Source organism: Columba livia, chromosome 13 (assembly GCF_036013475.1).
Source record: "Columba livia isolate bColLiv1 breed racing homer chromosome 13, bColLiv1.pat.W.v2, whole genome shotgun sequence".
Classification (NCBI taxonomy): Eukaryota; Metazoa; Chordata; class Aves; order Columbiformes; family Columbidae; genus Columba; species Columba livia.
In genome coordinates this window covers 16,658,266-16,681,966 of record NC_088614.1, presented here as the reverse complement: position 1 = coordinate 16,681,966, position 23,701 = coordinate 16,658,266, and the positions used below count along the sequence as shown (strand labels likewise).

Sequence of the window (23,701 nt, the reverse complement as noted above, 5' to 3'; positions counted from 1 at the left end):
ACGTCCTTTGGCCTGCTGGCCATGTTCCTTGTGATGCAGCCCAAGATACGATCGGTCTTCTGGGCTGCAAGCCCACGTTACTGGCTCATGTCCAATCTTTCATCCCCCAGCACCCCCAAGTCTTTCTCTGCAGGGCTGCTCTCAATCCCTTCATTCCCCAGCCTGTATTGATACTGGGGTTTCCCCAACCCAGGTGCAGGACCCTCCACCTGGCCTTGCTGACCCTCCTGAGGTTCACATGGGCCCCCTTCTCGAGCCCTGGTCCTTCTGGGTGGTGCCCCATCCCTCAGGTGTGTCAACTGCACCACATAGCTTGGTGTCATCTGCAAACTTGCTGAGGGTGCACTTGATCCCACTGTCTATGTTATTGATGAAGATATTAAACAGTAATGGCCCCAGTACAGACCCCTGAGGGACACCTTACATTGAAGTTTCAATTAGTGAATGTTATATTGGATAATAACTTTTGTTGGTAAGCATCATTTCTTTGTCTATTTAGGAAACAGAAAGTTGACTGAGCTGACTTATGAAGTTGTTAGCTGAGTTTAAAAGTGTATTTTGTTTGTTGGTTGGTTGGTTGTTCTTTAATTTGATAAGGAGAGTTCAGTTTGGCAGCGCAAGAAATATGTATTCATTAGATTTCACTAATGGAAATTGTTCAACTAAAGTAGCCTCATGGAGTCATGTTTTGTCCATCCATTTGCTCCCTGCCTCGCATATATGTGCATGGATATAGATATAGGTATAGGTATAGATATAGATAGACATACACAAACAGGTGCACACACCTGTTCCCATATTTTGAACTCTGCTGGTTTTAGACTGTCTTTAGTCCACAAGAAGAATCAACAAAAATCCCAAGGCTATTAATATTTGACTGGAACAAAAATAACTGCAACAGAAAGGATTTTCCAGAAAGATTTGAGGGAAATATAAAAAATAAGAGGCAAGTTATGTTCTACAACGCACATTTGCACAGTTCTAGGTGAAATTCCTGAGAAACTGGCACACTTTTCCAAGGCTATCGAACCCAGGCACTCAGGAGCTATATACAAAATAGCAAGTAGCTCTGAAAACCTTATTTTAGCCATCTCATTTGCAACCCTTTTTGTTAAAGATTACCTGACTTACTGTGACATACCTCTGTATCCCAAGCAGGATGAACTTACATGATGTGTGGTCTGTGGTGAGGTTGGCTTCACAGGTTCTGTGAGTGTCCGTGCTGAGGTGAATTAAGCGAAAGCAGTACAGAGGAGTCCGAAGTGGTGGCTTTGCAGTTGAGTGATGACACCGTTCATCCAGGAGATGTGAAACAATCCAAGGTGGAAAGGCAAAGAGCCGTTTTGTGGAGGGTGTTTTGCCAGCTGAAGACTGGGAGTTGGTGGAGCATGAAGAAGGCCTTGAGGCTAGGCGTCTGCACTGAGGGGTATTATGCTTCTACAGGCTACAAAATCTTTTAGGACTTTTTCAGCCAGCAGGCAAAACTGTCTATTGGATTTCCAGCCTATTTCCACTGTAGGAAGCTGTTTTATAGAGAAGGTGAGGTCATGGCCCTTTCCCGCTTTTTGGAGGGAAGTCCATCCCCCATGAGGTGTTGGTTATTCACTCTTGCTTTCTGTCCTCCACTGAGGCTGTGTGTAGAGAAGTTATAGTCTGACCCTTAACTTTGATCTCCCCTTTAATTCTGAAAAATGCAGGAGGTCTATTTTTATTCAAGAAGGGATAAAGAACTAATGTGGAGGTTGGAGGCCTGGCCCTGCTGAAAAGCGCGGTGTCAGTTATTGTACATATGTGCTAGCCCTCATTAAAACTTCTGCATGTATTAACTATTTCTATTTATTTTTTTTTCTTTTAATTGTTACTTCTTAGTTATTTTTTATTTACAATCCTGTACTTTTGTGAGGTTTTTGTTGCAGCTTTTCAGGTTTTTTTTACAAGAATTTATGTGTTACAGCTCTGGAACCTCTTTAGAGCACAACTGCTTTCCCCGCTTGTAGGATAACAGGAGATTAACTACGACTGCGCCTTTTGTTGCTGTTCACACGTGGTGTTGAGTCATTTTCAGATTATTCTCAGGATCAGGTAATGATTAGGTGCATTGCACTGGAGGATTGTGTTTACACTGTATCCATTAGGGCTCTGAAAGTGCTGAATGCGGGGCATGTTCAGGACAGACCCGCGCTGCACTTCCTGGTCAGAATGCCTTCGGCCAGGACCTTTGTACGTGTCCGTTCAGCATAAAACCAGGAAACAGTCTGGAGCCCAAACACGGCTGAGAGATGGCTCCTCGAAGCCAGATTGCTTTGCTTTGTAGTATAGCATTCATCGTTTGCGGAGCAGAAGGTGAGATGACTGTTATTATTGCTGTTGGGGAAGCAGCTGCACTAACAAGCTGAAGTGTACTGATTTTCAAAGTCAGTACATCTCGAATACTTTTATTGCCAAGCTGCTAAAGTATCCTAATAAGCTTGATGCAAAAGTTACTGTTTTTGTGAGATGAAACCATTTCTGAGATGATTTTATGAAAACAGAACTTTCTGGCAGAAAGCAGAAACATTTCTGAATTATCTAAACAAAATATTTTTAAGATCTTGTTGGATTATAGATTTAGAAAACAGTTGTGATTTTGACTGTTGCTATTTACTGTGAAATTTGTTTTTAAGCTTTGTGCTGTTGCACAGTAACTAAACTGTGTTTTACCTAGCTCCAGTTGTCACTGGCAGAGCCAGCTGTGGGAGTGTTCCACAGGAGTGTCTGTCATTGCACAGAAGTGAAAAGAAGACTGAACAAAATTGGAAGGAACGAGCTGAAATCTTCTGAATTAAACAGTCAGTTAAAAATGCTTTTCATTGAAAAGTCTGTCTGATAATTATGAAGATGCCTATTTTTTTTTTCTTCCTGATGTGTTACTTAGGACAGAATGGTGCTGAGCCAGAAGTGACTATTGCACTTGGACGGCTCAAAGGGAGACAAACTATTGTGAAGGAGACGGACAGACTTGTAAATGTTTTCCTTGGAATTCCTTTTGCAAAAGCCCCTGTTGGACCCTTGAGGTTTTCCCCACCTGAACCACCTGAACCCTGGAATGAACTGAGAGATGCAACTTCTTACCCACCAATGTGAGAGTTTGTTTGTATATAGGACCTGCTCGTGTTTGTCAGTGTTGTCGTGTTTATTAGAGCACAGAGGTCTGGTATTTGGTAAGGAGCCTGTATTGACTGGTAGTGAATACGCTGCCAGTACTGAAGTATTTAATGAGAACCGTGGGACTAGAACGCACAAAGAACTCCTAGGAAATTCCTGTCTTAGGAATTAATGTTTTCTCATTATACTGTGCTGAAATAATTAGCTTTTTAAGGACAGGTATAGAGCTGTGCTGTCACAGCTTGCACCTCTCACTCTACGCAAGTAACACAAAGTTTGAGCACCTTGTGGGAATTCAGCCTGTGGGGTACAAGGAAGTGTGTTTTCTCTGTCATTGTTACATTGATGCTATTGCAGTTTTATCACTAATAGTCGTGTTTCCTTTCTTTTGTGAAGATGTCCTCAAGATCTGTCCTTGTTGAAAATAGCTGAAAAAAACTTTAAAGAAAAACATATTCCGTTCCGAACTTCTGAAGACTGTTTGTATCTAAATGTTTACAGTCCTGCTGGTTCAAACAAGAACAAGTTACCTGTACGTAAACCCATTGTACAAACTTGTGTTGTACAAAGTTTGCACCTAATTATAGTTCCTAAGTCACTTAGTTGCTTTTGAAAATGTGATGCTGTATTTGCAAAAATAATGTTACATAACATTCAAAGTGCATCAATCTAAAATTCAGCTCCCATTGAGCTTCGGTGATTTGGAGTTCTTGATTCTCTTCTGTTTTCTTCCTTTTTCAAATGGAATCTACCAAGCAATGTATAAAAGTGTGTCTCACCCTTTTTTCTCTAAGGTCATGGTGTGGATCCATGGAGGCAATTTTATATTCGGTGGTGCTTCTAGATATGATGGTTCTGCACTAGCAGCCTACGAGAATATTGTGGTAGTATTAATTCAGTACAGACTTGGACTCCTTGGATTCTTCAAGTAAGATGACCTAGTTCACCTTTGTAAAAGTACTTCCTATCGTATTTAAAGCATAGGTAGTTTTGTTTTCTGAATCAGCCAAACTTGTATACCAGCTTCCTGCTGTTAGAGTGGTTTGAATGCACATAGTTTGCTGACATCAGGACTTAAGAACATTAAGAAATGTTCGTTGCATTGTCATTTGATTGTAGCCTGCTATCAAATCATAGTTGGGCTTATTTGGTTCTGGGTAGGATTTTTGTTCTTGCCTTTACTTCCATCCATTGCTGTGTAAAGCAAAAAAATCATATAGTGTAAAGGCCGGGAATCCATCCATGGGTGGGTCAATAAACAATAGAGGCAAGTAAGTCAGTGGGGCTTAGGTCTGACTGGGAAGGGCTTTAGGTCAGTAGGCTACACAGATCTTCCCTTGGCCAAATATGACACTTTGCACAAAACCTAAGTTGGTGAGATTTATTTATTCTGGTATCAGAAGAACTATTAGTCTTCCTGAGAAGCTGGCTTATTCTTTTCTTTCAGTACTGGCGATGAACACGCACGTGGGAACTGGGGATTTTTGGATCAAGTGGCGGCTCTTCAGTGGGTCCAAGAAAATATTGAACGCTTTGGTGGAGACCCAGGATCTGTCACGCTCTTTGGTGCATCTGCAGGATCTTGCTCTGTATTTGCACATGTAGGCATGCAGTGGATACACTAAAAATTAACATAGTTTAAAAAAATCTTTAAAAACTAATTAGTGTAACATTTTTTGCTTAATATGATTTTTGAAAGTAAGATTAATAGCACATTGTGGTAAATCTGGACCCTTCCCCTGTAAGCACACAAAAATGTGTCATTCCCCGCTGAATCCAGCAGTCTAGTCAAGTATAAAGTTATAGGATAAGAACCTTAATGTAGAATAAACTTTCTGTTCTTCCCTTCTTGGCAGATTTTATCTCCTATGTCTAAGGGTCTCTTTCATAAAGCAATATTAGAGAGTGGAATTATAATCCCTCCAGATAAAGCTTTACATCTTACAACAGATCTTAAGGTAAGCTCATTTTTTGTATTTTAAAGCACTTATAACCTAAACCAGGATATTGTTTATATCTGATAATTTGCTTAAAAGAGAAAAGGGGAAAATCTAATTGCATATTATTCAACAAAGTTGATAAAATTTATTCCCACATTATACCTATAGTCTATTTATTTTCAGTCTCATTTGGTGTTGGAAATAGATTATACAGTTATGTGATTATAATATCTGTAGGTCAAGTTAAGTATTTTCAGTTACACACATGCCAAGCTGGGCATATGTCGATTTTCATGCACACTGTAACTTATGTGGTAACTATGACGCTTATTATGGAAAGTTTTATAAGAATCCAGAAGAGGCATTCAGTTTTTATTCAGCTATGGTTTTTTATGCAGTACTTTTATTTGAAATTAATTATTTTTTTAAAAAAAACTTTAAATTCCTCTCTATAAGTACCTTTTCACTTCTCCTCCTGAAACATCAAGTAGTAATAATGTAAATATCTCATAAGCTGATTTTCTGAATTTTCTTTCCTTATTTGATTTATGTTACAACTTTGTATTATCTCTACAGCAAGGTTTGTTATAGAACAGTGAATGGAAACACAACAACAAGAATTATGCCAGAATGATTTCACTTTGTGGTCAAACTGTAGTATTTCTAGTAGAATAAAATACTCAAAGACCTATCCAGCTCACCTAAATCTGTCCTTAAATAAAACTATTAACAGTGCTGTGTATAGTAATTTTATGTTAATACATTCCTTAAAGACCACCTCACAGCTAACAGTTTTTGTCTCTGTTAATAATTTTCAGCGTATTGCAAGTATATTTAAGTGTGAGATGAGCAGCTCACTCTCACTGATAAACTGCTTAAGGAACCAGGAAGCAAACAATATAGTCTTTAACAGTACGGTAGGTGAAACTTTACTTAGTAATATTATTTTAGTGGCACATTTGCAAAACTTTAGCTCAGCCTCTAACCAGAGTTCATTGCTGGCCTGTTCCAGAGTGCAATTTTCTTCATTTTTGTCAAAATACCACCTAAATATTGAAATAATTTCACATAATTTCTGTGTAGAATTTTCAATGACGTGCTACAGTGCCTGTGAAGTTGTGAGCAAGACTGGAGCAGACTTATATTTTTGTTTTAACGTCAGTTAGAAGCAGCACAGGATCAGGAAACCGTTACAGTTCTCCGTGCTACGACCCAACCGGGCTTGCGTTTTATACTCTTGTACAAAACTATAAATTCGTGTTACAGTGGCTGTAGATACTCAGATTTCTTAAAGCCCTTTTTTTTTTTGCACTTGGAACATTAAATGTAGACATTTTATTATATGATTTGCAGGAAAAATGGGAAATACTATTAACACATAATTTATTTTCTTCTCCTTCAGGATATCACATTTCTACCTTTAGTTTTGGATGGAGTATTTCTTCACAAGTCGCCTGAAGAGATATTGGCTGGAAAAGAATTTAATGCAGTCCCATTTATGATAGGAGTCACCAACAATGAATTTGGCTGGAACATGAGATCTGTAATTTAGTGTTATTCTCTTCTTTTTGATTGATTGTTAACTGATGTGTTAACTGATGCAGGCAACTCTGAGAAGGTGTTTGCTGGTAGGACACCTTTTAAGTATGGCTGAAAGGGAAATATAGATTGTTGGAAATATAGACAAGGTAAACTTTTCTTGCATTAGGATTCTGTAGTGACCCAGAACCATTTGTTCATGAAACAGTGAGACAGGCTTCATCCTCCAAGTTAAACTACATGGGCATCCTCAGAACATTAATTTTATACCATATTTCCTTATCCTAAATTTTTAATCCCTCATCCAGGCAGAGAGAGGAAAAAGAAGGCTTATTACTTATTACTGAAAGAACAATATAACTAATCTTTTCCACAACAACACGCAGTATTCAGGATCGATACACAGAATGTTTAAAAATGTGACGTTGATCACCTTAAACAACCTATTCCGTGTGTCACTATGAACTCTGATGCTGGTTATGTCATTGCTATACAGAGCACAAAACAGCAGGAGGTAGATTTGTGTCTTCTCTCTTTGTCCTCTTTTCTTCACTTCCGAAGTATCCATCTATGTAGTACAAAGCGTTTGTTCTAGATCTACATAGTAATTGTGTGTCTCTGGGAGTGTGCTGGTACTGAGTCCAAGAAGAAAAATGTAAATTGAAATCTCTTGTAATTCATTTTGCAGACAGAAGAGTCATTGGATGCAATGGTCTAAGAGTAGGAACACTGCCCATCTATATTGCTTTCAGAGGGTTTGAATAATTGGACTGGAGACAGAGAGACTCTTAACATCTCCCCTAGCAGAGGGAAAATCAGCCCTTGAGACAGAGGAAGCCTTTTGCTTCGTTTCTGCCCTAATGCTTTCTAATCTTAAGAGTTTCTTAAGAATATGTGTGTGGATTTAAGCATAAACTATATAGTATGAGTGGTTTCTGTAGAAGCCTTCACCATGTAAACATTTACTGCAATAAATTCAAGCTTTTCAAGACAGCTGCTGCATTGTACCACATTTTCACATATGATATGCTTCAAAGATAAAACCAGTAGTAAGAATAAAGTGCAATAATGTAGTTCCAATGTTAAAAACATTGGAGAAGTTGAATGGCACTAATGATGACTTTTTTTATTTTTTTTGTGCAGACATCAAGAATACCAGGTTTGAAGGAAATAGGAGATAAAAAATCAATCATTTCAACTTTAGAGTTCTTTCTCCCACTGATAGTAAGTATTGTTGCACTAGCCTAATTTGGGAAGTGAAATTTCTTTTTAATGCATATAACAGATTTGTGAAGCTTGATGTTCTCTGATTTCATGCTTGAGCTGTAGTGTTAGCAAGACTATGCTCTGGGAAGAGTCCCGGCAAAGCTGATGGGACTACGGTGTGTGGAGTTACACAGAAACAGTTTTGAGTAAGGCCTGGGGTTTGAGGAAATACCTTTTTCCCTCTAGACCTCTGAACAAACATTTTATCTTATACATTTGTATGTAGTATTACTGTAGTAGTGTCCCTGCTTTTATGGCATCTGGTGGCTAAGCTGGTTGATGAGTTTCAAAGCAGGATTTTTCAATATATTTACATTAAATTAAATATAACTTTTACATAGTTACTTTGCACTCCTAGTTTTGAAATATAACTTCCAAGCAGCAAATTCCAATACTAAAAACTTGGTCTTGCCCTCTAGCCTGATAGTCCATAAACTTTTCAAGGACTCAGATAATTTTCTGTTGTTATTCCCATTTCTTTTCTCTTGAAGAAAAGAGAAACCAAAGGTATTATCAGGCAAAGTACCTGGATCTTCGTTGATTCCTATAGAGTTTTAACCTGTACAAATCCATTGCAAATTTGACCTGAGGTGGTTTGTTTGGCTTGGGTTTTGGTGTTGGCTTTTCCCCCCACAAAAAATCTGAATAGGTTTTATTTGCCATTGTGGTTTCCCATGAACATGGGCGCTACCTTTGTGCCTTAGCAGAATGTCTGACGTTTAAAAGATTACAGTTTTAGTTGCTAATTCAGAGACATGATTTTTCTGTGTGTTTCTCATTTCCCTGATTTCTCTTAGGATTTACCACCAGAGTTTCTGCCTGTGATAGTGGATGAGTATCTAGGAAACACTGATGATCCTGCTGAGCTACGGGACGGATTTCTGGAATTATTAGGGGACTTAGGAATTGTCATACCATCCATTAGAGCACTGAATTACTACAGGGGTGAGCTAATGAACACCAATAGGATATTAAAACCTTTTGCTACATGCTGGATCAAACAATGTAGACGCAAACCCTGTTGTGTGTAGGCAGCACTTCTTGAGATTCCCACTGGGAACTTGAGGGTGAAGAGGCATATAGGTCTGCAGGACTGTGTGAAGCAAGTGTGTGTACTCCTTTATCCTTGTACTAGTGTCTTGCACTTGTGCTCATAGTCAACAGACTGAGAGCAGAGCGTGATGACGCAGGTAAATGCTTGATAACTGAAGTATACAGGCTTAAAAACTGAAACATATTAAAGCAACCTGGAATTTGTCCTTTGGCCCACTGCTACTTGGGAAGTCAGCAGCTCTGTACTCTAGAGTTATTCTGGTATTGAAGTGTACACAAACCAGAACTGGAAAATAATTTGATGTTATTTTGTTTTCTCTATGTTTTCATGGGGTTAATCTTTCATCTTTTTGTGTAAGTGCTGTGGGTTCTTAATTTTTAATTAAAAAGAAAAAAAATATATTTGAATGTAACATTACATTAAAAGTGTGGCCAGTATAAAGCTCGGGGCATGTTTAAAGTAATATTTTAAACAGCTGATGTCAGCTGTGATTTACAGATCTCTTCCTTAACTCTCTAAACGTTATGTCTTCTAGAGTCTGGAGCTCCTACCTACTTCTTTGAATATCAACATCGGCCCATCTCATACAGGGATAATAAACCAGCGTATGTGAAAGCTGATCACGGAGATGAAGTTGGGTTTGTCTTTGGAGGACCATTTCTGGCTGGTGATATTCAGCTACGGAGTAAGGAATAGAACAGTCCATGTTCACTTACAAATCACTCTCATAACACCGGCATTATTCTATTCAGTAGTGCTGCTTCCCTTTTAATCAGACTAAAGTGCATTTATTAACAGTGAGACCAAAGTATAACCCTTTCTCATGTTAGAATTTAACATGACTTTACTGTCTTCATTCTTTGTCCTGTACAGTTTGCTGTTTCTGAAGCACTCTATGTTATACATGTCAACAATTCAGCAAAGAGGACATTTGCTTAAAGACATCACTGTCATTATACCAGCACTGTTGATGAATTTGACAAATAGCTTTGGCTGAAAAATAAATTCAAGGAAAGGTCAGTGAAACTTGCAGGAGACTAGCAGAGTGCTTGGGAAGCAGGAAATATAGGATTTCTTCTTTTCCTGAGGAATTTAAGTTAATGTCTCCTCCTTTCCAGGAAATCCCATGGGCTGTCAGGCCCCAGAGAATGTGGCACTCAGTCTCTTTTGCAGATAGTGTTCCAGTTGTGTTGATTAGAGCAATGCTTGGAACTCCAGTGTTTCACTTTCTGCACGAAGATCTAACAGTTAGGTTAAAGACTATTGTCTCCTATGACTCAATTCATATTTAAGCTTTTTATTCAAAATGGAACCAGTCCATTGGGGAATGCTTAAGAGTGTACTCCTAAAATTGCCTTTGCCTTGTCATTTTGGAAGGATTCTGGATTCTGGAAGGTCTGGTTCCTTCAGGCAGAATCCCACATTGCTACAGTCCAAATGAATGTGCCAGTCACCGAACGGTTGGATACAAGATGCCACATCCTCAGGAATATTATGAATCCAGCAATTTTCTTTAATTGTATATGCCTCAACGTGTAATATTTAGGATGGCTTATCTTCTTTCTCATGAAACAAATCAGGGGCAGCTCTCATTTTGACAAAGAAATACAGAAATTCTACTTATTTTAAGTGAATTCACCATTTTTGTGCCTTTGTCATTTGCACATTAGTTCATAGTCTGTTTCAAAGCCTACATAAATGAAAGTATTTCCTTTCACTCCACTGAACTTTGGAGCAACCCAGCTATGTTGTAAAAGCATTTCTCAATCTGTTACAAGAGCCTTTTGATTTTGTCATTTCACCCCCTCCCCCTTACGTTATCCTGCACTAGAAAACACCATTTAGTTCTTTTTCTATTTGCCTGAATTTACTGAAAGCATTACTGTTATGGTTGATTTCAGTTAAATCAGCACACTGGTGCAGTGGCCATATGTGTGACTATATTTAAACGACCTTGTCTGGTATCACAATGAAGAAATTTTTGCTTAGTCATGCTGTGAACAGTAGGGAGAATTTTCGTCCCACAAAGCCAAAATGAGATCTATGAAAATAAACCATGTAGCCCATTCCTTAAGTTGGAATGGAACTCAGGACACATGGATTCTTTTTTCAGTTCTTCTTTTGGTTTCCTGTAAAGCTACAGGCATATCACCTTGTTTCCTGTACTGCAATTACTCAGTTTGTAGAATAAGGATAATTGTGCTCATCTTGTTCACAACGAGTGCTGAAGTCTTCTCTGGATGATTGCTGTGTTACTAACATATTGCAGGTACAATGCCTCTGTTGTAAACAGTAAGTTCTTAAAACCTATTCACAGACTGAAATGCTCCTTCTGAAATAGCAAGGTTTTGATTTCTGCAACTCATAACAGTTATTTAAAATTTTGTCTCTCAGGTGAAGTTACTGAGGAAGAAAAGAACCTTAGTAGAACTCTGATGAAGTACTGGGCTAACTTTGCTCGAAATGGGTAAGAATCATGAGATTCATGAGTCATAGGGAGTTAGCAATTTTGTTGATTCAGTCTGAACTTCTGCCATTGAATCCCCTTGCAACTGAAAAGGACATTCACTCTCTCTTCATTGTTGTTTACAGAAATCCTAATGGAGAGGGTTTGGTTGAATGGCCATCTTACAACCTAAATGAAGAATACTTACAGATAAATCTAAAGCAAAAGAAAGCCAGCAAGTTGAAAGAAAAGAAGGTAGACTTCTGGAGAAAGGTGATGTTTGAAAAGACAAATAGCAAAAGAACGGAAAACAAGAAGGTTAATTCGGAGTTATAGTGTACAGTCTGAACATGCACATAATACGCAAACTATTAGGATAGTAAAAGAAATTACTTAAATCAATGTTCTTTTCACCTTTGCTTCACACTTTTCATAATTGCAATTATTTCAGTTACGTATTTGTAATAATTCCGATTGATTTATTTCCCCTTTGTGATCCTTTACTTCTTCCTGGATTTGCATCTGCAACAGAAGCCTCACTTAATAAATTTGGTTACCTAATTTCCCTACTGCTCAAGTTTTTCTGTCGCTTCCCCATGACTGAAGACAGAATGTAGCAGCAACATCATTTTAATAAAGTGAAATCAATAAAGACGGAATTTGGAGGTAAAACTGTCTTTTTATGTCAAGTGTATCAGCAATGGTACAGAAGTTTTAGTCTGATTTAGATACAGAAATGACTTCTATGGAGAAAGAAAAAGAAAAAAAAAAAAGAAACTAAAGAATGTTCTGCTTTGCAAGTTGGCTTGCGATAGTATATTTCTGACCGTTGTGATACATAATCTATAACAGTAGTGCTAGAATTAAGACTTCTCTCAAATGTTAGAAAAGGGAAAAATGGTCTACACTACCCACACTTTTTTCCTTTCACATTTATCAATAACTCCCTTAGAAGGATCAACGTTGGTAACATTTTCACACTCTCTCTTTTCTGTGGTGCTGGGTGCTGTGCCCCGGGCTGTTCTCTGTGCCATCACAGTTCTAGATACTCCGTTTGCGCTGGGTCACATCCCTTCAGTATTAGCACTGAAGAGAGATTTGGTTGTACCAGAATTATTCCAGTGCCCTTACCGGCTGATATGCACTTGGACTGCCAAAAACGAGCCTTGAACACTTCAGTGTTGTCCAGAACTTCTTTCTCTGCTATGTCAGTTGTTTCCTATATCTGGCTCCTAGGCCGCTCCAGCTATCCCAGCCATATTGGCCATACTGCTGCCTCACAGCACCATTATGCAGCTCCACAGATCCCACAGGGCACTGGACATCTCGTTCCCCCTTTTTGTCACCTCCCTGCTGTACCTCTGGAAGAATTCAAGATTGTTCATAGCTAATAATGTACTACAGCAACTACCAAGCTATCGTTCTTTGTGGATTACTTTATTGGAAGAAACAGGGTGGGATTTCCTACATCTTTGTGCGCAAATTCTGTTGCCATGGGAGGTCGGGTTAGGCTGTTAGCACAACTGGTGTTTTGATAAGTAGGAATTCCTGCTGAGAATCTGTCCCTTCTCCTTTGTTTTAGCTAACATGTTTTGTGACGGGAATATAGTCTCAAAATAGTCTTGATAGATTTTCATTGCAGATACTTGGTTCCTGTACCATTCCTTTTAAAAGAGGCAGCATTGTCTGTATCTTAACAGAATATATGCTTATGTTGTAAGTGCACGCGGTGAAGAGCAGTGGAACCGATTCTTACACACAGGCACAGTGCTAAAAATAAATCATAGTGGAAAATGTCAAAAGATTTTACTCCTGTCTATTTAGGGGTGAGAGCTGTGAAACTCAGTCCCATCCCAGAGACATCTCGACGTGAGATTACCATGTGCCAAAGCTTTATAAACTCTAGATCTAAGTTCTGTGCATTCCAGCTTCATTGAACACTCACCAGGGGCTGAGTAAAAACACAAACTGAGCCTGTTTTAAAAGCAGACTTTCAACATTACTACCATATACTCTTGAGGTAAAATGTAATTGTGAGCTCTTATGCAATTATGGGCCATAAACGTGACACTTGTGTCTATTTTTCAGCTATTGAAATCAAGAAAAACAACAGTGCATTGAAGTATAAAGAGGCATATATAATCTTATTGCAGGATTATTTTTGATTGTTCCCTGACTTCTGCATTATTCACTGATTGAGGGTAAGCTGCCACATGTTCTCTCTTAAAATTCAATACCAAAGAGATGTTCTCTCTTAAAATTAAATGCCAGATGGGATTCAAGAATTCCACTTACCAGATATGTAACACAGATTCCACAAGTTTGTCTATTTCATTAGAGTAAGGGTTTCCACGTATAGGTCATGATTGTGGATCCGTACCAAGTGTCTACAGGCAAGGCTGTAGGGATCTCAAATCCCATTTGTTTATTTTCTTCTTTTAACTGAGATTGGCAGAGTTGGCAGAAACTGTTTTGCACTGGTAACATTTTCAGAGCAGCTGCTTCTTTGGGAATCTGGATGGAACATGGGCTGAGAGATTTTGCAGATCGTGTATTTGAAAGACAAGTAGTGAGTAGAACAAAGGAGGATTGAAGAGTAAGGCTTGGAAAATAGAATAGTAAATGAAGGGGAAAAATAAAGGGAAAGCAAATAGGAAAGGACAGAGTTTAGTAAAATGGGTGAAGATCAGGATATAGAAAATAAATTGCTGATGGAGAGAATTAAAGTTTTTTTCAGCAAAAGGAGAGAGCAGCAAGCAGAGTGCCCAGCATTTGGTTTTGTGGCAAAGGACTCGTGTAGGTCGCAGGTCACAAGTGAGCTGAGGTGTGTGTGCCCATCGGGATGGAAGCTGCGACACAAGCAGGGATTCTTGCTGTTCCACACTGCATGGAGAAAAAACAAACAACAGAAAACAGGAACAAAGTCTCACAGTGAACACCTCTGCATCTATGTAGCCCTAAAAATTCTACAATGAATTTATCGTCCCCATTATCTTGTTTGAAGCGCAAACTTGCCAAGTTATCCCCTTTGCCAATGCGTACTCTGCACCAGCCATACACTGGGAACAGTACGTTGGCATTGGTTACAGGATAGTGCTGCAACTCACAGCTCTGTACAGAGGGCAGGAGCCTCCTGGTGACCAGAGAAAATGCCTGAGGTAATCAGTGTGCACCGACTGTGTACACCTGAGGCCACCTGCCAACCCTTTGCTCCCTGAGCAGCCCAGGTTAACGTTGACTGGGGTTACCTGCGAGGGCTGTAAAGCACACCTGTGCAGGTACACTGAGGGAGGCTGGAGTAAAGGTCACAAGCACAGTCCTAGTGCACAGGGCTACTAGGTGCATACTATGTGTGCTGAACTAATTTAATGACTGTGGGTCTTTATGGCCCACTCAGGTGAAAACAAAGGTGCAAGCAGTAAATTAATCTGTGCTGCCTTTGACATCTGAGGATTCTCGTGATACATTATAAAATTGTGAAACAGGCTTTCTGGGGAAGAGCTACTGAGCCTTGCCAAAAAAAAGAGGCAAAGCCCAAAGTTCACGTAGAGCTAACACAAGCCCTTAGTTACACAAGCCCTAACGCTAATGGCAGAAAATCTCTTTCATTTCTATTCAGCTCTCTCTTCCCTCTTTTTCATGTCATGCAACATCGATAGATGTGAGTTCACACGGAAGACCACAAGCCTACTGATTTTCAGAGGCATCAAATGTACAGTTCCCACCCAAATACCTTAATATCGTTCCCATGCTACAAAAGCTGAGGAATCATCTCATTAGTGTTGAGAAACTCTCTAACTCTTGTATTAGCTACCAAGCAAACATCCTTGAACACGCAGCACTGAGTGGCAGGTGGAGCAGCATCCACCTTGCAGGAAAAGCGAGATTTTTCTGGTAGTGTTTTTGTCAGCAAATATTGTTTTGTGAGAAGAAAAAACTCTTTTCAGAGCATTTTACAGCGGCTCACGGGCCGGGCAGCTGCTCTGGCTGCCCCGCTCAGTTGGGTTACAGCTTGAGTATTGCTTTTGCTAACCAGCGGTTGCCTTGCGTAACACGTACATGTAACAGGATATATAAGGCAACAGGCTGCGGGGGTAAATATGTGACTGGCTTGAAAATGGCAACTGGAAAGGACACGTTGCTGCTGTCGCTGATTCTGACCGTCAGGGTCACGGCGCTTGTAGCTACCGGTGAGCTTGGGAAGGGATTTTACCTATTGCCTTCTGTAAGGAAACAGAGCCCGTGGCAGCTTGTTCACGTATGGGAACCCCAGCTGTATCGGAGGAGCTGGGCAAACGACCTTGCTGCATAGAAATTATGTCTGAAGAGCAAACATTCTCAGTTTCTTGTTGTGATCTGCTTTCACTCGTTTGTCTTATTTGACTGATTTTGCAAATAGAGAAATCAGCTTCCTGTCCCATCATCTTGTGTGCTGGGGCAGTGCAGACCACTGCACCACGTCTGTAATTTGACATAGAGAACTTTCACACTAATGTTTAACAAATGTTACCTAAATGCTAACAGTATTTGTATATGGCAGAGCATTTTCAGGTATGTTAGAAGCTTTTTCTCTCGGCTGCACATGCTGTCAAGGGTCTGGAATGTATTTTGTGTGTTCACAGATCTTTTCTTCAAAAGAAAATGCCTTTTCTTAATGAGAGCACCTGATTGGACTTTTAACTGACAACGTGGATCAAAAAGAGTTAAGATCTACATGCAATTACTGATGTGTGTGGATAGTAAGACAATTCATCTGATATACCTGAGGAAGATTATACATTGAAAATAATCAGAATGAAGGCTGAAATGATGTCAGCTATACTGATTAGAGTTTGTTGAAACAAAAAGTGTATATTTAAGAAGATAAAGCTCTCAGAAATCTGGCAAGTACTTACAAATAGACCAATTATGTGACTTTGTGTTCACGTCCCCCAGGACACAATGCAGAGCAACCAGAAGTGGAGACCAAATACGGGAGGGTCCGAGGGTACCGCTTCAAAGTGGACGCAGCCGAGAGGAGTGTGAATGTCTTCCTGGGGCTTCCTTTTGCTAAGCCGCCAGTTGGGCCACTGAGGTTTTCTGAACCCCAGCCACCTGAGCCATGGAAGGGAGTCAGAGATGCCACTTCCTACCCACCAATGTAAGACAACAACAAAGCCAGGGATCTTTGTAAGACTCGTACATGGTATGCAAGTCCAGGACACTGATGTGTAGGGAAATCACAGGCCACAAAGATACATTCCTTGCTGCCATCTCGTTGCCACCTGCGGCTGTTACAATGAATGCATTTCTAAAGATATCTCTATAAGCTGCTCTTTTTATGAAAAGCTCTTATCTGATGGGCATTAGTGGAAAACTAATGTGGACCAGCACTTTGCTAATGATGTTCATGTTTTGGAGCGTTTGGTCATTGCTTAGCAATGTATAAGAACTGTGTAGCTTTGGAGCAGAAAGAGAAAGAAGCTGAGGAATTTTTTGAATAAAATGTTAGAAGAAAAAATTGCAGAATGAGTCACATGCTTAATAGGACACATAAGCACTGCAGAGCATTTCTAGTCTATGTTGTAAATTCCTACTGCATTTGTGCTACTGCCCTTTTTTAGTGCCTCAAGCCTGAGAACCACCATTACAATATAAAAAGCTATTGAAGATGCAAAATAGTTAACTTGCATTTTTACTGAAGGAATTTATAGCCACAGGTATTTGCAGGTATATTTCTGTAATATTTCAAAACACACAATGTTATATCTGCATGTCACTGTGTACTGCCATAGATTTTTACAGATCTCCTTAATGTGAACTCAAAGGAATAAAACATACTAAAGGTTACAAAGATATATGTTTTCTGTTGCAAACAATCTGGAAATCTACTAGAGACTGGTTTCTGGTTAGCACTTTATTGTGGTAGTACAAAAAAGCTGCACTTCATAGCTTTGAGGTTTTAGTTATCTCTGTTACTTGTTATTTTTTCATTTATTCAGGTGTCTACAGGATAAAGCAACAGGAGATTGGTTTTCAGATATTATTACTAATAGAAAAGAAAAAGTTCATCTCCAAATGGCTGAAGATTGCTTATACCTAAACGTGTATACACCCGTTGCTACAGAAAAACAGGAGCTGCCTGTAAGCAAAACTATTATAAAACCTCTAGCACAATTATTGTTCAGCAAACCTACAAGCTGTACTATCTGCAGACTTAAAGGTGCAGTTTGATGATCAAGTTACACACTTTGCCCCAGTAAATATTTCCTGAGGTTTAAAAGATACACAAAATCCTATTTTAAAGTTAAATTGTATTGCCATTTTAGTAGGTAATGTTTGATTTCCTCTAAATACTCTGTGAAATGTCATAGGGCACTGGTATAATGTAAGTATTTAAACCAATGCAATTTTGTGAGACTGCAGGCCTCATATTTGAAAACTTCTACGACTTGTGAAATGTAATCTGAAAGAGTCAGGAGTGAAACAGCACAAAATAAGGTATTTTGGTTTATATTTAATTTTTATCACTGGGAGCTCTTATCCGTGCTGGGTTGTCTCTGGTTTTGTCTTCCCAGGTCTTTGTGTGGATCCATGGAGGTGGATTATTTTTCGGAGCAGGTTCATCCTATGATGGTTCAGCATTAGCGGCCTTTGACAATGTGGTGGTGGTAACAATTCAGTACAGATTAGGTATTCTTGGATATTTTAGGTAAGATATTTTATCTCGGTTTTTGCTCAGTGATTTCCACAATGACGTGTGCAAAGCCTCTGTGATGAGACGTGCAGGACACTTGCTTATGCAAAGAGACTATATGTTTCTTAATTACATATGCAGCAGTTGGGAACAATTTACAGCTGATTTCTTATAGCACAGATTATATTTTTCTCTGCCTTTCTCCTTGCACTGAGCATTGAAACAAATCTCTTCTCTGCAGCACTGGTGATAAGCACGCGCCAGGTAACTGGGGGCATTTGGATCAAGTAGCAGCTCTTCAGTGGATTCAGGAAAATATCAGATATTTCGGAGGAGATCCAGGATCCGTCACTATCGCTGGAGAATCTGCAGGAGGAATCAGTGTTTCTGCTCTTGTAAGTTCACAGTAATAATGAATTTGAATTACTTAAGGGAAAAAAATACCACCACACATGTTAATGATGCTTGCAATGCTTGAAGCCTTATGTGAATGCTAAGTCAGTGGTCAGAACAGAATGCTTGTCATGCTTGTTCTTGCTTTGTTATAGGTCTTATCTCCCCTGGCAAAGGGTTTGTTCCATAAAGCCATTTCAGAGAGTGGTACTGCAAGCAGGCTTTTGTTCACTGACCAGCCTGAAGAGGAAGCAAAAGTGGGTATTTTGTGGTAATTTTGATTATTTTTCCTCTCAGTTTTGCATGTCTTGAACAGGTTATCCCAAAATGTAGAAACAGTGCTTTTTCTTTTTTCTTGTGAAACTAGAACCACAGTTATTAAATAATTTCTTTGTGCAAATTATGTGTTTAATTATGTTTTGCTTTTCAAATACTCAAGTATTCAGACAAGTCTGAAAGCAAAAGAGTAAGGAAGCGAAGAATGAAGGCAGAGAAGAAGTCTTCTATAGGGAGCAGATGAAAAGTGAGTGTTTTCCTTGATTTCAGAGAGTTGCTGCTGCCTCTGACTGTGAAAAAAACAGTTCAGCTGCAATTGTTGAATGCTTAAGGGAAAAAACAGAAGAAGAGATAGTACAAATAGCACAAAAACTGGTAGGTGAAATTATACTTACTGCATTTAAATGGCTTTTCTAATTTAATCCTAACAGAGTATGCCAGGGGAAGGAAAAGATTGTGTACATGTCACAGTGTCTCCTGGAGCACCTGAAAATTAATTAATATAATATATTATATTCTACTTTAAAATTCCTGTCACAGTGCTGGCTTCTATGCTCCTCTCCAGTTTCAACACAGAAGTTAGTTTTTCCACTACTGCTTCATAAATGATAATAGCATTGAACTAATTAAGAAGATATGTAAATTGAACATCATCACATGTGTTTCCCACACATTAAAAATATAATGCTGATCATCACAGAATCTTCTGCCTGGTGTAGAAAATCTGTAGAGAACATGTAATGATGTCTTGAATATGTTTCTTCCTATCTTTTTTCTTGCTGCTTTTTGTTTTGCTTTGGAACTGCAGTACAAATCTGAAAAATCTTTCTGGAGTCAAAATTTCTGTTCCAAGGAAGCTGGCGTTTCTTTGTTTGTTTGTTTGTCTCTCCAGGCTTCCCTGTACACCAAAACATGTGCAGATGGGGTATTTCTTCCAAAGAGTCCCCAGCAATTACTATCTGAAAAACAGATCCATCCAGTCCCATATATAATAGGAATAAATAACTATGAATTTGGGTGGCTGCTTCCTAAGGTGAGAGATTTATAATGTCAATATTAATATATCATTTTGTTAATGTCTTTCTAATAAATATGATTCTCTGTATCATGCAGTTAATGCAAGTTTCTGCGTATACAGATGGTCTGGATGAAGATGTTGCACGTCAACTTTTACAGGGCCTCTTAGCAACGAGTATTAAGGTAAAAGACTATTTTCAGAACAACCCAGTGCTGCTTTTTCACTGCTCTGGTTCTATGTTTGTGTATTCTATATATGGGGTATATTCTAGAGGTAAACTTGATTCCGTTTGGCAGCTTCCTACTACAGGCCGGTATCAGGCAGCAGATACTGTGTCCCTGTTGCCACTAATGACTGAAAATACACTTTAAATTTCTATCTTAAATGCCCTTCTCTCTTAAAACGAGTTCTGTGGAAATCTGGGAGTGATTCAGGTACCTAAACACAGATATCTTGTGACATTTTAGATTCCCTAGGTTATCCAATGTACGCATGATAACAGCAGGTGTGACTCAAGCCCTATAGAACATGCTGTTCTGAAGCAGTAGGTATCCAGACAGGAGAACGTGAGATGTTTAAGATGGCATTGAGAGACCCATGTTTAGCTGTCTGGAGGTTTTGCTTCGCTGTAATTTACAAACCTCTTAGCCTTCTGGTTCCTTATGGAAGAATAAAGGACTTCATGAGCACGGCCAGCATTTGCAAGGGATCATTCAGTGTCACAGACATCCATCATGAACCTAGAAATGCAGAGACACAGCTTGTTCTGAAAGGACAAAAATTATGGCCTTCTACAAACAAGTGAATTTTATGGAATCCAACAGGATTCCTTTTCTCTTATGAGGGTTATTTCCACAGTAGTGAGAACAGACTGCCGTATCTATGTATCAGCATCACTGACTGATGTTTATTTAAAGAAGTTTGGTCTTTAGTTGTTGCAAACCCCTTTTTCCATGAGAACATTTCTATCCAGTCACTCATATAATTCCCCAATCTGAGCTCTGAGCCACACTCTGCACAGCTGAGGATGTTTCTGAAAGAAGGTAATGGTTGGGGTTTGTTTAGCCAGGGATGTGCAGGTGACACACTCAGTGCTGTTACTCTTGATAATATTCATCACTGTTATATTTTTGTTGTTCATTTCAGGGTGTTACTTCTGAAGTTGTTGATCGAGTATACAATGAATACATAGGGAATGCAGCAAACCGTATTCAGGTGCGAGATGGTTTTCTTGATGCAGTTGCAGATGCTTGGTTTGTTTTTCCATCCATTGAAGTGGCCAGACACCACAGAGGTGAGTCTCTTAGGAGAAATGTAGAGTTCCACCCTGAGGTGTGATTATGGACACTGCTTGTGTTTTCATTTTATCAAAATAGCTTGTAATCAAAGTTTATCCTCTTGGACGGCAGGTAGTTTCAGCTCTCAAACTAACACTCTTCTGTACATTTTCTACCAGATGCTGGCAACCCAGTCTACTTTTATGAGTTTCAGCATCGACCCAGTTCAGCGACAGGGGTTGTACCAGAGTTTGTAAAAGCAGATCATACAGATGAGATTGCCTTTGTGTTTGGAAAGCCATTCTTAGCTGGTAACGTATCCATGCTTACTAAAGTGGTCCTTTTAAAACATCCTTATTATTAATTCTACTTACAGGAGTGGCTTTTAGAATAGACTTTCTCTCTTAGAATCATTGAAATCAACATAAGCATTTTCTGTCTTTAGCAGTAGTTACTTTCCATGAAATCATCCATCTGCACTTCTCTCCTAGAGCTCTACCGGCTAAAACTCCTGTAGCTCAGAGGGACAAATAGAACCGATTACAGTCTATTGGAATTGATAGAGCTGCTTCTTTTTTGATTATTTAGTTTTTAACGGTGCCATATTATGTCTCACTTTGCAGGGAATGCTACAGAAGAAGAAAATAAGCTTAGCAGAAGTGTTATGAGATACTGGACTAACTTTGCTAGAAATGGGTGAGAATTGTAATGCTAATTACAGCTCAAGTTTTGTCTGTGCCGCCTGAACCATAGCGGCAATACTTACAAGCTGGTTCCTAAGAATTTGGCAGTCAGAGCACAAGTGACAGGTACACGAAAAGCTAACTGTTCATTACATTATTTCCAGAAATCCCAACGGAGAAGGATTGGTCCATTGGCCTCAGTACGATCTGGATGAAGGGTACCTGGAAATAGACCTCATGCAAAGGGCATCAAAGAAACTGAAAGAACGCAAAATGGAGTTTTGGACACAGCTCTTAAAAGAAATGGTGGATGAAAGGAGGGAACACAGTGATTTATAAGAGTCGTGGAAGGTACAGTTTGCTTTTAAGTCTCAAAGTAAAGTAAAAAAAAATATTATTTTGTCAGGATGCAGAGTTTAATAATCACCTTCTGAGTCCTTATTATGTAATCTGTTGTCATGATCACAGTGGAAGGAGAGAATCAAGGGAAATTTGGAGTGTTTGCAGGACTAAGAATCACTATTTAATGAAGCAAGGAGAAAATAATCTTTTAGGCTGAAAAAGACCATGGTATCTCATCAGTGGATATCAAAACTTCATAGTGCTCCTGTGAGAGGGGGGAATGAGGTGGGAATTGGCAAATCTATTGAAATCTGTAATAAATTATCCATACAGAAAAGTATCAGAAGTGTCATAAGATGCTATATGCTTATTCCCCTCTTCCTGCAGAAGTGAATGGCCAGGTGTTATTTTTATGGGGTCTTTCCACTTTCTTTAATTCGAAATAGCTTGTAGGGAGCAGAGCATCCACCCAAAAACCTCTGTGAGATCAGCTTGACATCTCACAAATGAGGACAGAAGATTTCTACTTGTTTTGTTGTTTTGTCAGCTGTTGTAAATAAATGTTGCTTTGACTTTTTAGAGCTTCCTTTAGTTTCACTTAACAGATACAGGCTAATTCCAAGAGGATAGATCATATCCAATAAGCCAGAAATGTGCCCAGTTTATTTCTTCAACCCAAAGGGTTGAATTCAGATGTGAATTTTCCAGCGTCAGGGCGCACAAGTAGTGGAGTCGGCTTTTTGCAAAGTTATGTGACAAGCAAGATTCACTTGCCAGGCACAAAGGAACACACAATGTAAGCCCCCAAGAATCTATTAGAAGTCTACTTGTAACAATAAGCAAACACCAATAAATAAGCTCTAACTACCCCCTTGCTGGTGTTGAGCTGCCCCTCTCGCCTCCTGCAGCATCTCACAGTCTGTGGCAGCTCTTCCCAGAGGGGCTGTCACAGTTCCTGCCTGTGGGTGTTGATTTCCTGAGGATGTCGTCATCTTCTTCCTCTTCTTCTTCTCCTTCTTCTTTTTCCTCTTCCCCCTCCTCCTCACTTCAGGGCTCACCAGGGCTTTCACACATGAGTGGACCTCAAACAGTGGGATCTATACTGAGCCTCTGCCTGGCTTTCCCCTTTGTGCTTATTTTTTATAACTTGCAAAAACCACTCGTTGTTACCATTACTTGCAAAAACGCATCATTAAGGAACGGCTAATTGTAGCAACAGTTAATTGTAGCAACAGTGTTCAAGGATCCTGCTAGTTCTGTCACACATTTCTTAATGTAGCGCATGGGGCACACTGGGCATTTTATTCCTTCCTCTGTTTTGATCTGAAGGAACCTATAAATCCATTATTGGTTTGCTTGTTGAATTAGTGTTTCTGTTCTTGTATGTCCAGAAACCAATACCTCAAACAAGACAGAAAAAAAATCCCATGTGTTTTTGAACACATGATCATAGGTTTAAGTTCTGTGGAAAAGTGAAGCCCATTATTTTATTAGGCACATATGACAACAAAGTGGTTTCAGACTGTGTAAGAAGCAGCATTCTGTCCATCTGTGTGCTTTGAAAGTCCAAATATAAAAACTGGTATGATCTGAAACAGCTGAGAAAGGAATAATACTGGGACCACAACATGTAGGTTAAGTGGCAGA

The 23,701-nt window shown here is 39.3% G+C and overlaps 2 protein-coding genes across 4 annotated transcripts; both read left to right on the top strand.

The window, feature by feature from the left end:
• The first annotated feature begins 554 nt into the window (after positions 1 to 554).
• On the top strand, positions 555 to 12,046 carry LOC102097851 (fatty acyl-CoA hydrolase precursor, medium chain). The gene is made up of 13 exons (XM_065028448.1): positions 555 to 2,343; positions 2,915 to 3,119; positions 3,541 to 3,676; positions 3,939 to 4,072; positions 4,592 to 4,745; positions 5,001 to 5,102; positions 5,903 to 6,001; positions 6,487 to 6,627; positions 7,767 to 7,847; positions 8,687 to 8,834; positions 9,479 to 9,628; positions 11,338 to 11,410; positions 11,536 to 12,046. The coding sequence occupies exons 1-13, from the start codon at positions 2,280 to 2,282 to the stop codon at positions 11,723 to 11,725; spliced, it is 1,677 nt and encodes a 558-aa protein (XP_064884520.1). The 5' UTR covers positions 555 to 2,279; the 3' UTR covers positions 11,726 to 12,046.
• A 1,480-nt stretch (positions 12,047 to 13,526) lies between these two features.
• On the top strand, positions 13,527 to 22,633 carry LOC102095920 (fatty acyl-CoA hydrolase precursor, medium chain). 3 transcript variants are annotated; one of them, XM_065028450.1, is made up of 13 exons: positions 13,527 to 13,590; positions 16,325 to 16,529; positions 17,371 to 17,512; positions 17,947 to 18,080; positions 18,307 to 18,460; positions 18,614 to 18,715; positions 19,005 to 19,109; positions 19,627 to 19,767; positions 19,848 to 19,934; positions 20,899 to 21,046; positions 21,209 to 21,340; positions 21,653 to 21,725; positions 21,877 to 22,633. In XM_065028450.1, coding segments are annotated over exons 2-13 (1,395 nt in total). In that variant the 5' UTR covers positions 13,527 to 13,590; positions 16,325 to 16,527; the 3' UTR covers positions 22,052 to 22,633. The 3 variants fall into 3 exon arrangements, with proteins under 3 accessions (XP_064884522.1, XP_005514498.2, XP_005514500.2); XM_005514441.4 differs by lacking the exon at positions 13,527 to 13,590 and adding an exon at positions 15,423 to 15,579; XM_005514443.4 differs by lacking the exons at positions 13,527 to 13,590; positions 21,209 to 21,340 and adding an exon at positions 15,423 to 15,579.
• The last annotated feature ends 1,068 nt before the right edge of the window (positions 22,634 to 23,701 follow it).